This window comes from Rhinoraja longicauda, chromosome 31 (genome assembly GCF_053455715.1).
Source record: "Rhinoraja longicauda isolate Sanriku21f chromosome 31, sRhiLon1.1, whole genome shotgun sequence".
NCBI lineage: Eukaryota > Metazoa > Chordata > Chondrichthyes > Rajiformes > Arhynchobatidae > Rhinoraja > Rhinoraja longicauda.
In genome coordinates this window covers 19,009,860-19,024,132 of record NC_135983.1, presented here as the reverse complement: position 1 = coordinate 19,024,132, position 14,273 = coordinate 19,009,860, and the positions used below count along the sequence as shown (strand labels likewise).

Here is a 14,273-nt window from a genome sequence, read left to right as displayed (position 1 = left end):
AGGATTATAAATTTTTGTAATAAATTATGACTGTTTAGTATACCACATTGCTATCTTTACAAAATTAAGTTATACTCTGTATTGCTTTCAAAACATTGAATCTGCTCTTCAATTGCATTTTAGTTGCATTTGTTTAACTAAAATATGGATTCAATCATCTGCCAGATACATAGAAATTAGTGAATGAATATTTATCTAATGGAACCCCACTTTTATTACACCTTTTCTGAACGTGTGTTAAATTTTGCTTTGCTTTGAAATGAGACACTAACACAAAAAGCATTTAACTCATTAAAAGTCTCTGTGGACATCTTGGTTTATTTTTGTTTGTTTGCTCTTTGATAGCTTTCTGTCTTATTCTTTGTCTTCATGAAGTTCACTTCTGTGACATTGCAAGAAAATAGGAACTAACTGTGAAAGAATTGTTAATAATTCCGTTAGGACAATTTGTTTTCTTTTCACACTTGTGAACAATTTAACTCTATTTTAATGCTTAACCAACTCGATTGTGGGATTTGTGGCAGGAGCAGTTAGTGTATTGAGAACACAATGTGATTTTATGCTTTAGTGAAGTTGCGTTGGGCTTTTCTGCGGATCTGTTTCATTGAACGAATCCAGCCAGACACTTGTTACTGTATGCTTTTTCAGTGATTTTTATTTTGGCAACATTTTCTCAGATATTGATTTTTGCCAAGTTCCAGTTTGTTTCAACCACTTCACATCTATTCCCAACACCTGTTTAGACTGGAGATGCACAATTCTATCACTGTGTGGTTCAGAATGACATTCCAAATCACTTTTGAAGGTCAACAATACAAAGGCGCTAGTCCTGAACATCGCTAGGTTCCCTGTCGCTGTCATTCTGACTGCACTGAAGTGAGACGTCTCTTACACCAACATCATCCTGTGGTTACTCAGCAATTACACTGGAAGATCTGACCTCTGAACCTGCTCCAACTATTCAATGACCCCATTCACCTCCAGCAAAGTAATGGTTCCTCCAGCAGTGGGATAAATTTCAGGTAATGTATATATTTTTAATTAATTTATAAAAAAACATGATTATAAATATATTTAACAGTTTTAAGTTTTTTTCTCCTGTTTTTAACTTAATTGTTTTCTTTTAGTTGAAACAGTTCTTATTTTTAAATACATTTTTCAGGATATTTTTAAACATTTGTCCATGTCAGTGGTACTAACTGATGTTTGAAGTTTCTGTACGTCCGTATGCCTGAAGAATTTGATTAAATAGCCGACAAAATATTTGTAAGGTTGGAGCGTGATTTGCAGAGAATGGTCCCATGCTGGACTCTGCTGAAAGGGACGTGGCCTTAGGGGTCAGGTTTCTGCTGCAGGTATGTGGTACATTGCATGTATATGTCAGTTATAGTACAAAGTGGAGAATTTAAAGTAATGCAATTAATGCTGGATTACTATGAATGGGTACTTGGTGACACACACCTGATGGGCCCAGGGCTTATTTCAGTGCTGCAACTTTCTATTATTCTAGAAAATGCCAACCTAGCTGATATTTGACTCTATTTGCATATGGGTATTTCTGTAAATACAGCACTCAGTGGTGAAACTGAAGGTAATATTCCCATTGTTTCATGTCCTGTATTTAAAGTAGTATTGATCATGGTGTATAGCCAAAATAATGAGATGAAGCAAAAATAAATGAATCTGGTTTTTTTTGCCTTTTTTGGTGACATTTTTCAAGCAAGATTTCATCAAATCCTTCGGCTAATTTATACCAGATAGATTACATAACTTTTGCAGTTAAATATCTTATATAAGCCAAATTCCGATTATGCTTATGATTTTTATCATTTATAATATAATAATAATATATTCCTTTATTTGTCCCACACTGGGGAAATTTACAGTGTTACAGCAGCAAAGTGGATAGCAAGAGAGCAAGAGATCATTCATTATAAATAAATGATACATAAATTGTCATCAGTTTTCTGTGTTCTTAGCTGTTATTGTTGACTTGTCTGCTGAGAGCAGTGCTGGTTGTGCAGTCTCACAGTAGTGGGAAGGAAGGACCTCCTATATCTCTCCTTCACGCACTTGGGGTGAAGGAGTCTGTCACTGAAGGAGCTACTCAGTGAAGTGACAGTGTCCTGCATGGGGTGGGAGTCGTTGTCCAGCAGCAATGTTAGCTTTGCCATCATCCTCCTCTCTCCCACCACCTGCACTGAGTCGAGGGGCAACCCAGGACAGAGCTGGCCTTCCTGACCAGCTTGTCGAGTCTCTTCCCTTCCGCCGCTGAGATGCTGCTGCTCCAGCAGACCACTCCATAGAAAATAGCCGATGCAACCACCGTGTTGTAGAAGGACCTTAGCAGTGCCCCCTGCACTCCAAAGGACCCGAGTCTCCTTAGCAGATAAAGTCTGCTCTGGTCCTTTCTGTATAGTGCATCGGTGTTTTCAGTCCAGTTCAGTTTAATGTTGAGGTAGACACCCAGGTACTTATAAGAATCCACCCCCTCGATGTCCATTCCCTGGATGTTCACTGGTGTCGGGGGGACCTCGCTGCGCCTGCAGAAATCTACCACCATCTCCATGGTTTTCCCCGCGTTGATCCGGAGGCAGTTCCGCTGGCACCAGTCCATAAACTCCTTGATCAGTTCTCTGTACACCCTGTCCTCGTCGCCCGTGATGAGGCCGACGATGGCAGAGTCGTCTGAGAACTTCTGTAGATGGGAGTCTGCAGAGCTGTGCCTGAAGTCCACAGTGTACAGGGTGAACAAGAATGGAGCTAGCACTGTTCCCTGCGGAACCCCAGTGCTGCAGACGACCCTATCCCAGACCAGGTCCTTTGTCCTCACGTACTGTGGTCGGTTGGTGAGGTAGTCCAGAATCCAGGATGTGAGGTGGAGATCCACTCCTGTGCGCTCCAGCTTGCCCCCCAGAAGCCCCGGCTGGATGGTGTTGAATGAACTGGAGAAATCAAAGAACATGATTCTCACAGTGCTATCCAATAAGATGGTTTTGTGATGCACCAAGTTTTTGCAGCAGAACTTGAGTAGCAGTGTCCATTTGTTCACGTGTGAAATGTGTGAATTAAAAGCAAACTAACCGTTTTTATATTTATTGTTTCTTTTTTTATTGTTTATACTTTGTGGTTACGCTTTCCATTGAAATACTTAATAATGAATAGAACTTAAAATCATGAAATAAAAATCTAGTTTGCTCACCTATTTTATCGATGTCTCATTCTGTAGTCCCTGCTGATTCCACAACGTGATTGTAATGACCCTGACCTGAACTACAGGCCTCGTGGTGAGTTACGTGCCAATATTTTGTAAGTGAGCTTAGAAATCAGTATAAGAGACAGTCTCCCATATGTCTTAGATGTCTTATAAATCATTTTTTATCTTGTTTTTTTCAATTTTGAAAGTATTAAATTTTGGTCGCATTTTGGTCGATTTTGAAAAAACAAATTAGCTCAAAAAGATCATAGGTAGGCCCATTTTTAATGCTGTGGTATTTCATTATGATTTAATAACTTTCAAATTTGGCCACCCATGTCACAGGTGGTACCCTTATTTACGGAAACATCCATATGCAAGTTTCAACTCTGCTTCAATACCCTATCATTCTGCACCGACCTGTGGATCTTGAAAGGATGCAACCATGCAGTTGTACCGCTACCACTGCTACACCCCTCCAAAGCTCACTATCTTCCAGCACTTCATCTCCACAACAAGATGACCAGATAAATTGTGTAGGAAGGAACTGCTGATGCTGGGTTGCACTGAAGATAGACACAAAATGCTGGAGAACTCAGCAGAACAGGCAGCATCTCTGGATGTAAGGAATGGGTGACGTTTTGGGTCCCCTTTGATGTCTCATTTTCATACCTTGCTCTTCCATATATCTGTGTATTCCTCTTCTCTGACTCTTAGTCTGAAGAAGGATTTCGACCCAAAATATCACCCATTCTACCAAGAGTTGCTGCCTGTTCAATAGACAATAGACAATATGTGCAGGAGTAGGCTATTTGGCCCTTCGAGCCAGCACCACCATTCAATGTGATCATGGCTGATCATTCTCAATCAGTACCCTGTTCCTGCCTTCTCCCCATTCCCCCTGACTCCGCTATCCTCTATCTAGCTCTCTCTTGAATGCATTCAGAGAATTGGCCTCTGTGAATTCCACAGATTTACTACACTCTGACAGAAAAAGATTTTCCTCATCTCCGTTCTAAATGGCCTACCCCTTATTCTTAAACTGTGGCCCCTGGTTCTGGACTCCCCCAACATTGGTAACATGTTTCCTGCCTCTAACGTGTCCAACCCCTTAATGATCTTGTATGTTTCAATAAGATCCCCTCTCATCCTTCCAAATTCCAATGTATACAAGCCTAGCTGCTCCAGTCTTGCAACATATGACAGTCCCGCCATTCCGGGAATTAACCTAGTAAACCTACGCTGCACGCCCTCAATAGCAAGAATATCCTTCCTCAAATCTGGAGACCAAAACTGCACACAGTACTCCAGGTGAGGTCTCACTAGGGCCCTATACAACTGCAGAAGGACCTCTTTGCTCCTATACTCAACTCGTCTTGTTATGAAGGCCAACATTCCATTGGCTTTCTTCACTGCCTGCTATACCTGCATGTTTCCTTTCAGTGACTGATGCACTAGGATACCCAAATCTCGTTGTACTTCTCTTTTTCCTAACTTGACACCATTCAGATAATAATCTGCCTTCTTATTCTTACCACCAAAGTGGATAACCTCACACTTATCCACATTAAACTGCATCTGCCATGCATCCGCCCACTCACACAACCTGTCCAAGTCACCCTGCAATCTCAGAGCATCTTCCTCACAACTCACACTACCACCCAGCTTTGTATCATCTGCAAATTTGCCAATGGTACTTTTAATCCCTTCATCCAAGTCATTAATGTTCCATTGAGTTACTCCAGTATTCTATTTTTTGAATGATGAACTGTTTTTCATTGGCATTGCGGAAAGTATATCAGATGGTACGTGCTTCCCAACATCAGGTGTGTTACCGTGTGTGTGCCCAGTTTACCAGTTTGTTATTTGAGATGGCAGTGTTTTCAGATACATGAAATGCATTAAAGCCAACTCTTGTAAATCTTGGAATGAACAAATGTTAAATGCTGCTAATGAGGGAGGCTTACATATTTTTAAATTACTGGTTGAACATAGAAACACAATTTTGGAATGACTTTGTTTTTCTTTTAGTAATTGCTGACTTGTTATTTTTGGTGTGTTCCCAATGTAGGACATTTAAATGATATCCGAACACTACACTGCATGTATTTGGTTAGCAAAGTGTAGTTTCTGGAATGCTTATTCATCCCCTATGCTTTCTCATTTAAAGGCTCACATAAAAATCAGGGTAGGAAGTGGCAGGAAAGGTGTGGCAAGGTATTACTGGAAACCTCGTGACTCTACTCATGGTTAGAGAGAAAATAATATATTAATGTTAGGCACAGTAACCTTATTCCATGAGAAACAATGGGGTAGACTGTTAACATTGGAGTCTGGATTGTAAACATACCCTCATTGAAAACCTGCCTCATTTTCCATCAGTTATCTTGAGCATAAAGAAAACTGATCAAGTTCTCTCACTGCATGACTATATTTAATCATGAGTACAAGGTATGAAATCCCAACTCAGTTACTGTTACACATGTATCTGTCCTATTGAAGTTACAAAGTTTACTCGATGATTAGCAAATATTTAAGCTCCGGTATTGGAAATGAAAGAAAATTAACTTGAATTAGATTATGGCTGGAAGCATTTATGGGTGGAATTGCACCCATCAGGGAGTAAGCTGGGCACTTCATGCAGAATTCGTGTTGTTACTTTGGAAATTCACAGTTTTTGAATGTAACCTACAATTTCCACAATATGTCAAGAAGTATATCCGACCGCTTTGCCGAACATTTGCATTCAGTCTGGCAAGGCCTACTGGTGCTGAGAATGGGTGTGGTTGGGTTGGTGGTTTTATACCCAAAAACAACTCTGGCCTCAGGTTCCGCTTTAGCATATAATTCAGGGTGTGAACCACAAAATGTAGTTCAAATCTTGGGATAATTTCATGATATTGTTATGAGAAAACAAATACACCAATGACATTGTACCAATGAGGGGTGAAGCACTATTTCTAGGCCATATCTTATGTTTTCGGCACTATGGCGCAGTGGTAGAGATGCTGCCTTGCAGTACCAGAGACCCAGGTTCAATCCTGACTATGGGTACTGTCAGTACGGAGTTTGTATGTTCTCCCTGTGACCGCGTGGGTTTTCTCTTGGTGTTCTGGTTTCCACCCACATTCCTAGCCATGTAGGTTTGTAAGTTATTTGGCTTCTGTAGGTTGTGTTTAGTTTGTAGTATTGAACCAGTGAACGGGTAATCGTGGGTCGGTGTATACTTGGTGTGCCGAAGGGTCTGTTTCCATGCTTTATCTCTAAACTAAACTCAACTAAACTTACAGCGCTGATTTAACCTTTGAACATTTTTGTCTGTAGGAGAAAGACTTGGTTTTATTGGTGATAAAAGACTGTGCCACCATGCTGGTTTGGGATAGGGCAGGAGCCGAATGGTGGAGTTGTGATGATGCTTCAGTAAAGTAAGGATTCAGAAAATATCAAAACATTACCATGTCCATAGGCATAAGAACAGTAGATGATAAAGAAGTGAATATTTTGATGGAAAAATGCAAAATTAAGATTTCTTCAATGTATAAGTGTAATTCCATTACCTGGAAATTAGTTTCCTTAATGTTGAACATGTATTGTTGAAGAATGCTGATGTTGTAGAAGTAGTTTGAAGGAATTCTGAAAGTCATGTCATAAGTGAAAGGAGCAGAATTAGGCCATTCGGCCCATCAAGTCTACTCTGCCATTCAATCATGGCTGATATATCTCTCCCTCCTAACCTAATTTTCTTGCCTTCTCCCCATAACCCTTGACACCCTTACTAATCAAGTCTAATAAATAATTTGTGCTATGAGATGAGTTTAGATGTGTATGCCACAGAAAGTGGTTGGTACTTATACTGGAGTCAAAATATCATGAGTCTCAATTCTCAATCCAGAACTCATTATAAAAAGCATGAGAACTTTTAAATAGAAAAAGTTAAAACAATACCAGTATCAGAAGCATGTCAATAGCAAGCCATGTTGTGGAACGAGGAAGCATGTAACATTTAAAATCTATTATCAAAGTGTGTAAGAAGCCTCTTGGTCATTATTCTGCAAAGTGAATTGTCATCTGATGTGTAATAAGAAGGGAGAACCTGCTTTTATTTCCAGTGTAAAAATCCCTTGTTAGTTCAAAAGGTTTTGATTAATTTATTACGTGGAATCTACATTTTTCTTGAAACAAAACAGACAATCCAGGTTTCATTGCTTCAGTTTGAAATTTTTATTTCAATAAAGTTTCAGAAACTTTTAATTTCAAACAATGGAAGTCTAAGCCCCAATGAGACTAGCAAAGGCCGAGTAAGGTACTTCACAGCTAAATAGTGAACCGTTGTACAGAACGTTCAAACATTTGCAACTAAGGCAATAATGATACTGTTGTCTGCGGATGACCATTTTATGGCAAATCTGTTTCTATAGCAACAGACACACACAGAAAAGCAAATGGAATAGAAAAAACCCAAAGTAAAAAAATTAAAAATTAAAATAAAGTGAAACAAGGTTGAAATGAGTTCAGAATGGTACCAAAATGTATCTGAGGTATTCTGATGGCTGGCTTTTTAACTGTATAATCAGATTCTTTTAAAATGAAATAAATTTAAAATAATGTATTAGAATTCTAGATTCTTCACATATTTCCTTCAACGTAAAAAAAAATCAGGAATTAAAAAGCGCTTAATGCATTTTCCTATACAGTACGTTTAAACTCTGCATAATATCGTATAGATTTGAAACACTGAAATATTCTTCTCTTCAAAGCACCAAATTTACACATTAAACAAGCCACAAAAGAACTCCACATAACTTTCCAAGACCAGTTGGGTGCTGAAGCAACATGTTTACAACTACAAAAAAGACAGATCTACTTTGAAACATAGACATCTGTGATAGGAAGAGACGTTTGTTTTTTTTAACTATGATTTTAAAACATTTAAATAACATTAAATAGCAGACTGTAAAATATTGATCCACTGTATACAACATAGCACGTAGAAACATTTTACACAATTTTAAAAGAAGGTGAAAAATCTACCATTTCAGTAAAGATCTAGTTCCTTTTTAATTAATAAAGCTTCCCTAAATATTAATTACAGCTTTCAAGGGCAACTCTGTACAAACAGAAGCAGTATTCAAAATAAAGAACTTAAAAACAGTATAGCTTTCAAAAATACTTTAACTCTCATCAACGTTCCAACTTTACTCTTTTAAAAAGTCAGTCAGTGACACAGGAATGGTAGGCTGCTTTCATCCCTCCCCAAAGCATAATTAAAATTATCCCTTAAAATACTAAAGGGACTCTGGACATAATTAAGTTAATAACTATTGTACTTCTGTAAGGAGAAGTGGGCAGGTGAAATAGGGATGAGGGTTCTCACCCTACTCAGTAAGTAGAAACGCTACCCGGGGCAGCCACGTTTGTCCTGTGGGAATTGCATAGCACCACTGTGTGTGAACTGACATACGCATGGAAATAAAATCTGAGAATGTGAGCACCAGTACCAGGAATCGGGAGGTAGAAAATCACCCTGGGAAGCTCATTCTATTAGCACCATGTTATAAATCTAGAAAACTAGCTGGTGCAAATGCACCATTCTTTTCTCCGATTCCCCTTTCCTGAAACCAATCAATTGGGCCAAGCATCTTTTGTCTGCAGGCCAACTCTAAAGGTTCACACGTTAAATTAAGTCTCATGGATTTAGAAAATGTCAACAACTCTGACAAGTTCCCCATTCCCCTCCACTATTGCACATTGGTGATGCTTATCAGGCATGTAGCCCCCAGCTATTTCGTCACTATTTTAGAAGTCTCCTAACCTATGGCTGCTCATGTCTTGTGATGTAGTTTCACAGCTACTGGAAACCAATTTGCTTTTTTTTCCACAAAATTGATTTTCTGCAATCTAGTTATAGACTTTCTCATTTCTCTCAACGCAATGGCAGAAAGATTCTTTGGCTACTGGTGGATATTTTCAATTCTAGTTGTTTTAGCTAAGAACTCTTCCTTAAATCAAGTCTGATAACATTTTCCTTAATTATTTTTTTAAAAAAGCCATTGTTAGCCTTTTCTGATCTGCAATGTGACATCTTCACATCATACCAGCAATTTCTTTACTTCAATATATAGTAAAGACCAATTATGCTCTGATGTGGGTTAAAGATTGTTCAGTCAGGAGTTCAGAGAAAGCAGACAGGCCCGACCTCTAGGTGGTAATGTATTCCTGGCTTTGGTTGTGGTAAATTATAGATGCCGATTATTGGCAGCTGGTTGGGGTCTTGTGTGTGAAAAATGAAGTGAGTCTGATGCCATCGGCCATCCTGTATCTGAAAGACAATAACAAGAAAGAATATGGTCACCAGTTTTATTTTACTTATAATAAAGCTAAAATAATGGGTTTCACTGTTGAGTTAAAAATCACTTTGCTTTCTTTCCCAATGATAGAATTTAAACCCCCTGTCGGTAAATGCATGTACCCCTGGTGGCCTTGGCTTGAGCTGGACAAAAAGCCCTGGAATCCCTTCCCTAAATCTCTCCACCTCTCTTACTTCCTTAATCCTCCTCCATTAACCTGATCTAATATTGTCAAATACAGTATCATTTGCCATACTGTTCGATGATGCTCTTACATGTCTTCTAAAACTGCAAATGTTGTGTTATTGATATGAGGCATGGAAAGGATCTTGACTATGACACCATATCATTAAAATTATTTGTTATCAAGCCTGATTAGGATGTGAGGTGACAAATTGGAAAATGTTGCTCTGGAACAATTGAGATGCCCTGTTCTCCTGGGTTAATGCTCGGTTTCGTGCAACATACGGAACTTTTACTTCAGCATTGGGTGCCATATAAGGAGCAACAAAATACAGCAATGTATTAGTAAATGTAAAGAATACAGCCATAAGGTGAAGATGGATTTGACTCAAGGTGATCTGTACCCGGCAATCATCCAGCAGCACTTTCGGAATAAACTGGCCTCCTGCCTCCAGCACCAGGCCATTCCAGGATTTGAACTTGACAGCCTGTTTAAATGGCTTGTTCGAACTTCCATCCGTCCAGACTGGCACATTGAGGCAGTGAATGGTAATGTGTTGGACTGCCTCGGAGCTCAGCAAATGCAGAAAGTTCATCTGGATTCTTCCCATTGAAAACTCCAACTGAAACCAGAGAAAAAAAAAGTAAATCCAGTTTGTTAGAATCTGGTTTAATTGGGCTAGAAAGCACTGGCCTCAACTGGCTAACACGTACAAATTGTACACCACTAATTCTGATCCCTACAAACTCAGCAATAATTATTAGTAAGAAAAACATGCAACATTAATTACATGCATTACTTTATTTATTTTTATTATCTGATATTTTATCTTTCACCTTCAACTTAAAGGATAGTTTCAATCAGTTCTTTTTTCTTTTTTTTTAGCGAGATGGACACTGAAGAAGCACGTTTAAGCTGTGGTTTCAATATTCCAATAGCAAAAACACAAACTTGAAGATTTGGAGTTGTAGAAGCTATGTTTAGAAAATGGTTACTATAAAGAGGACATAGAATATGTAAAGGATTCTACAAGTGTACAAAAACGAACAGAATGACAAAAATAGATGTATTTAAACAAGGTTAATAATTAGCAAGAAGGTGGATTCTCATTGTAACTTAAACATGTAAGTTAATCTAAAGGCAAAGAAATCAAATATGATATCTAATGGAGTAACACACGCAATTTGATCGCCATACCCAACGAAAGACATAATTGTCATAGCGGAAGTGCAATGAATGTTCACTGTAGGATCGAATTTGGGGTGGCTGTCATAACATGAGAGATGGAGCAATAAGGGTCAAATGTATCTGGCATTTAGAAGAACAAGAGGAGGTTTCTTTGAAACATACAAGAGTAATAGGGTATCTGTTGAGAAAGTTTCCTTTGGCTGAAGAATGTAGAATTCTGTTCCAAATTACGTCCATTTAGGACTAAAATGAGGAAAAAGATCTAATACGAGATAATTGTGAGCCTTTGGAATCTTCTGCACTAGAGTCTGTTGCTGAGTGTTTTCAAGACAAGACAAAATAAGATTAAGATGGCTAAGATTAAGGTGATGGGTAAGGATGGACTATGGGAAATTGAGGTTAGAAGGGCTGGACAGCCCACTCCTCCTGCTTCTTGTGTTCTATTTATTGTGTAACTCTTTGCATATGTTTAAAGCATTATTACAATATTTGATCAAGAATGGCCATCTATCATCAGGATCAAGATGAATGTGCACACATCATTGAGTCATGGCCTGATACAGCACGGGAGGCCGTTTTCCTTGTTATGCCCTGTGGCTCTCAGCAAAAGTTGTCTAATTTAGTTCCACGCCTCATATTTTCACTCCAAATCCTGCAAATTACTTTTCTTCAAGTACATATCTTAGTTTCTCCTAAGTATTTGCTATTTAAACTTAAAAAGTTACAGGATGAGGTCAAAATTAAGATGATAGTTATGCCATTTTATTTGCACAGGTTTATAATATAGGTTGAGACCAGAACTGAAGTAACATATTCCCATCTACCTCATTGGAGACCTTTTAATTATCTTTAATTAGACTTTATCTTGCACACAATGTTGTACTCTTTATCCTTTATCTGTACACTAGAGACAGTTTAATTGTAATCATATATATTCTATTCTTTGACTGGGTAGCACGCAAACCAAAGCTTTTCACTCAGTGCATGTGTGAATACTAATCTAAAATAATAGAGGTTATTTTTGGCCTTGTCTCAACCTATGCCCTATCCACTCCTCTCTGTAGCTTAAAACTTAAGGGCCTGTCCCACTTAGGCGATTTTAAGGCGACTGCCGGCGACTAGGCTGCCGCCAACAGTTTGCCGGGGTGTCGCGGGCATGATCGTGAGGAGTCTTCAAAGAATCGTAGTGGATCTCGGCGCGTTGCTGAGAAATTAACCGGATTGAAATTTCTCGGTGACAACTGGCTTGTCACCAGGTATCGTTGCTTATTGCGGGCGCTGTCGCATGCTGTCCCCAGGTTTGCTAGGTTGTCGCAGATGCATCTAGAAGCACGTAATATTAAATTAAGTAAAGTCATTTGAAGATACCATAAAATACTTGTATTTAACCAATTTATTTACTGTCAGGACATTTGACAGGTAGATTGGAGGCGACAGTTTAACGGTCAGGTAAGCGTGGGGATTTTGCGATGTTTATGGCCATCAGCGATTACTTTTAAAGTAGGCCCCCAACCCAGAAACCTGATATGCATCTCCCGTACATTTTGATAGAATGCCCACACTCGCACAAAAATCCATTTAACCATGTTTAAAATTAAATTTCTTAATACTGCTATTTATAAACTGGGAGTCAATCCAGTTAATGCCTTGTTACCATGAAGCTTGGTTCTCAAGTAACCTGGGCACGATGTTATATTTCAAAACTCTCAAGTAATTATAGACTTGTCAGTGATTTCAGCGAAAATTAGGACGCCGGAGAAGCATTGATAAGCGTGGGAATTTCGCAATGTTTCCGAAGACGGTGTAATCTCTTAGCCAGGTGCTAGTTTCACAAAAAAAGTAAACTGTATCGACCTGACTCGGCATTGTCGTGGTCATTGTCGTAAGGTAAAAGAAAATGTTGGCGATCTGCTACGACTTTGACAGTCGCCGGCAGTCGCCTAAAAAAATCGCCTAAGTGGGACAGGCCCTTAACATGTTTTCTCATTTTCTCAGTTCTGATGAATCATTAACCCTTTCTCTATCCACAGATGCTACTTGTTCTGAATATACAGCATTTTTTGTTAAGTATTTTTTGTTCAGCAGTTTTTAAATTTTCATTTGTAATTGTTGTCTAATTTTGACTTAAAACAATTAAAGTAATAGTTTTGTTGCAGAATTATATTGAACTGTTTGTCTTTCAAACCAAGGTTAAAATGATAGTTGCAATATTTGTTGTGTAACTATATACACTAGCGATGTACTCAGCAACTTAAAGTGGAATGCTGCCTTGTAGCTTGAGGAATTCTGTTACAGGAGGTGGCAATTTACCACCTTGTGTCCATCCTGCTCTGTAATGAAATGACCTTCAGATCCTATCCAAACCTCAGACAAAATCTACCCATTTCAATATTGAACAAGTCAACTGACCCAGCTTTGGCTTTCTTCAGGAGAGAAGTCCTGATTTGCACTTAACTTGCGAGTTATGGTTTCTCTTTTTCATGGCCAAGATCCAAATATGGGTTCAAGTGCCGGACTTGCTCAGCGGAGGAAATAGATGTTTTGTAGCTATGTTGAAAAATCCTTGTATTATGTTAGGCACTTCAATCAAGTTGTCCCTCATCCAAGCAGTCTATGCCAGCATTCATGCTGCATTTGAGGCTCCTCCGATCCTCTGTCAGAAGGAATGCCATCTGTCCATTTCCCTTCACAGATACTGCCTGACCCACTAAGATCCTCCAGAAAAGTTTGTACCTGCAGTATCTTGTGTCTCCATCTTCTCATCCTTCCACATACAGTGCATTCAGAAAGTATTCAGACCCCTTCACGTTTTCCACATTTTACTATGTTACAGCCTTATTTTAAAATGGATTAAATTCTTTTTTTTATCATCAATCTACACACACTACCCCATAATAAAAAAGAGAAAACTGGTGTTTAGAAAATTTTGCAAAGTAATTAAAAAGAAATAACTGAAATATCATATTTACATAGGTATTCAGACCCTTCACTCAGTGCTTTGTTGAGGTACCTCTGGCAGCGATTACAGCCTTAAGTCTTCTTGGGTATGAAGCTACAAGCTTCGCACACCTGTATTTGGGTAATTTTTCCCATTCTTCTCTGCAGATCCTCTCAAGCTCTGTCAGGTTGGATGGGGAGCGTCGATGCACAGCTATTTTCAGGTCCCTCCAGAGATGTTCGATCGATCGGGTTCAAGTCCAGGCTCTGGTTGGGCCACTCAAGGACATTCACAGACTTGTCACAAAGCCACTCCTGTGTTGTCTTGGCTGTGTGCTTTGGGTCGTTGTCCTGTTGGAAAGTGAACCTCTGCCCCAGTCTGAGGTTCAGAACACTCTGGCGAAGGTTTTCATCAAGGATC

General features: G+C 39.0%; 1 protein-coding gene across 1 annotated transcript in view; it reads right to left on the bottom strand.

The window, feature by feature from the left end:
• Window positions 1-7,475: 7,475 nt before the first annotated feature.
• Window positions 7,476-14,273, bottom strand: part of LOC144608367 (uncharacterized) — a 334,350-nt gene continuing 327,552 nt past the window's right edge. Inside the window, 2 exon segments of the mRNA XM_078426045.1 lie at window positions 7,476-9,515; window positions 10,131-10,349. Coding sequence (XP_078282171.1) covers window positions 9,369-9,515; window positions 10,131-10,349 — 366 coding nt within the window. The 3' untranslated portion in view covers window positions 7,476-9,368.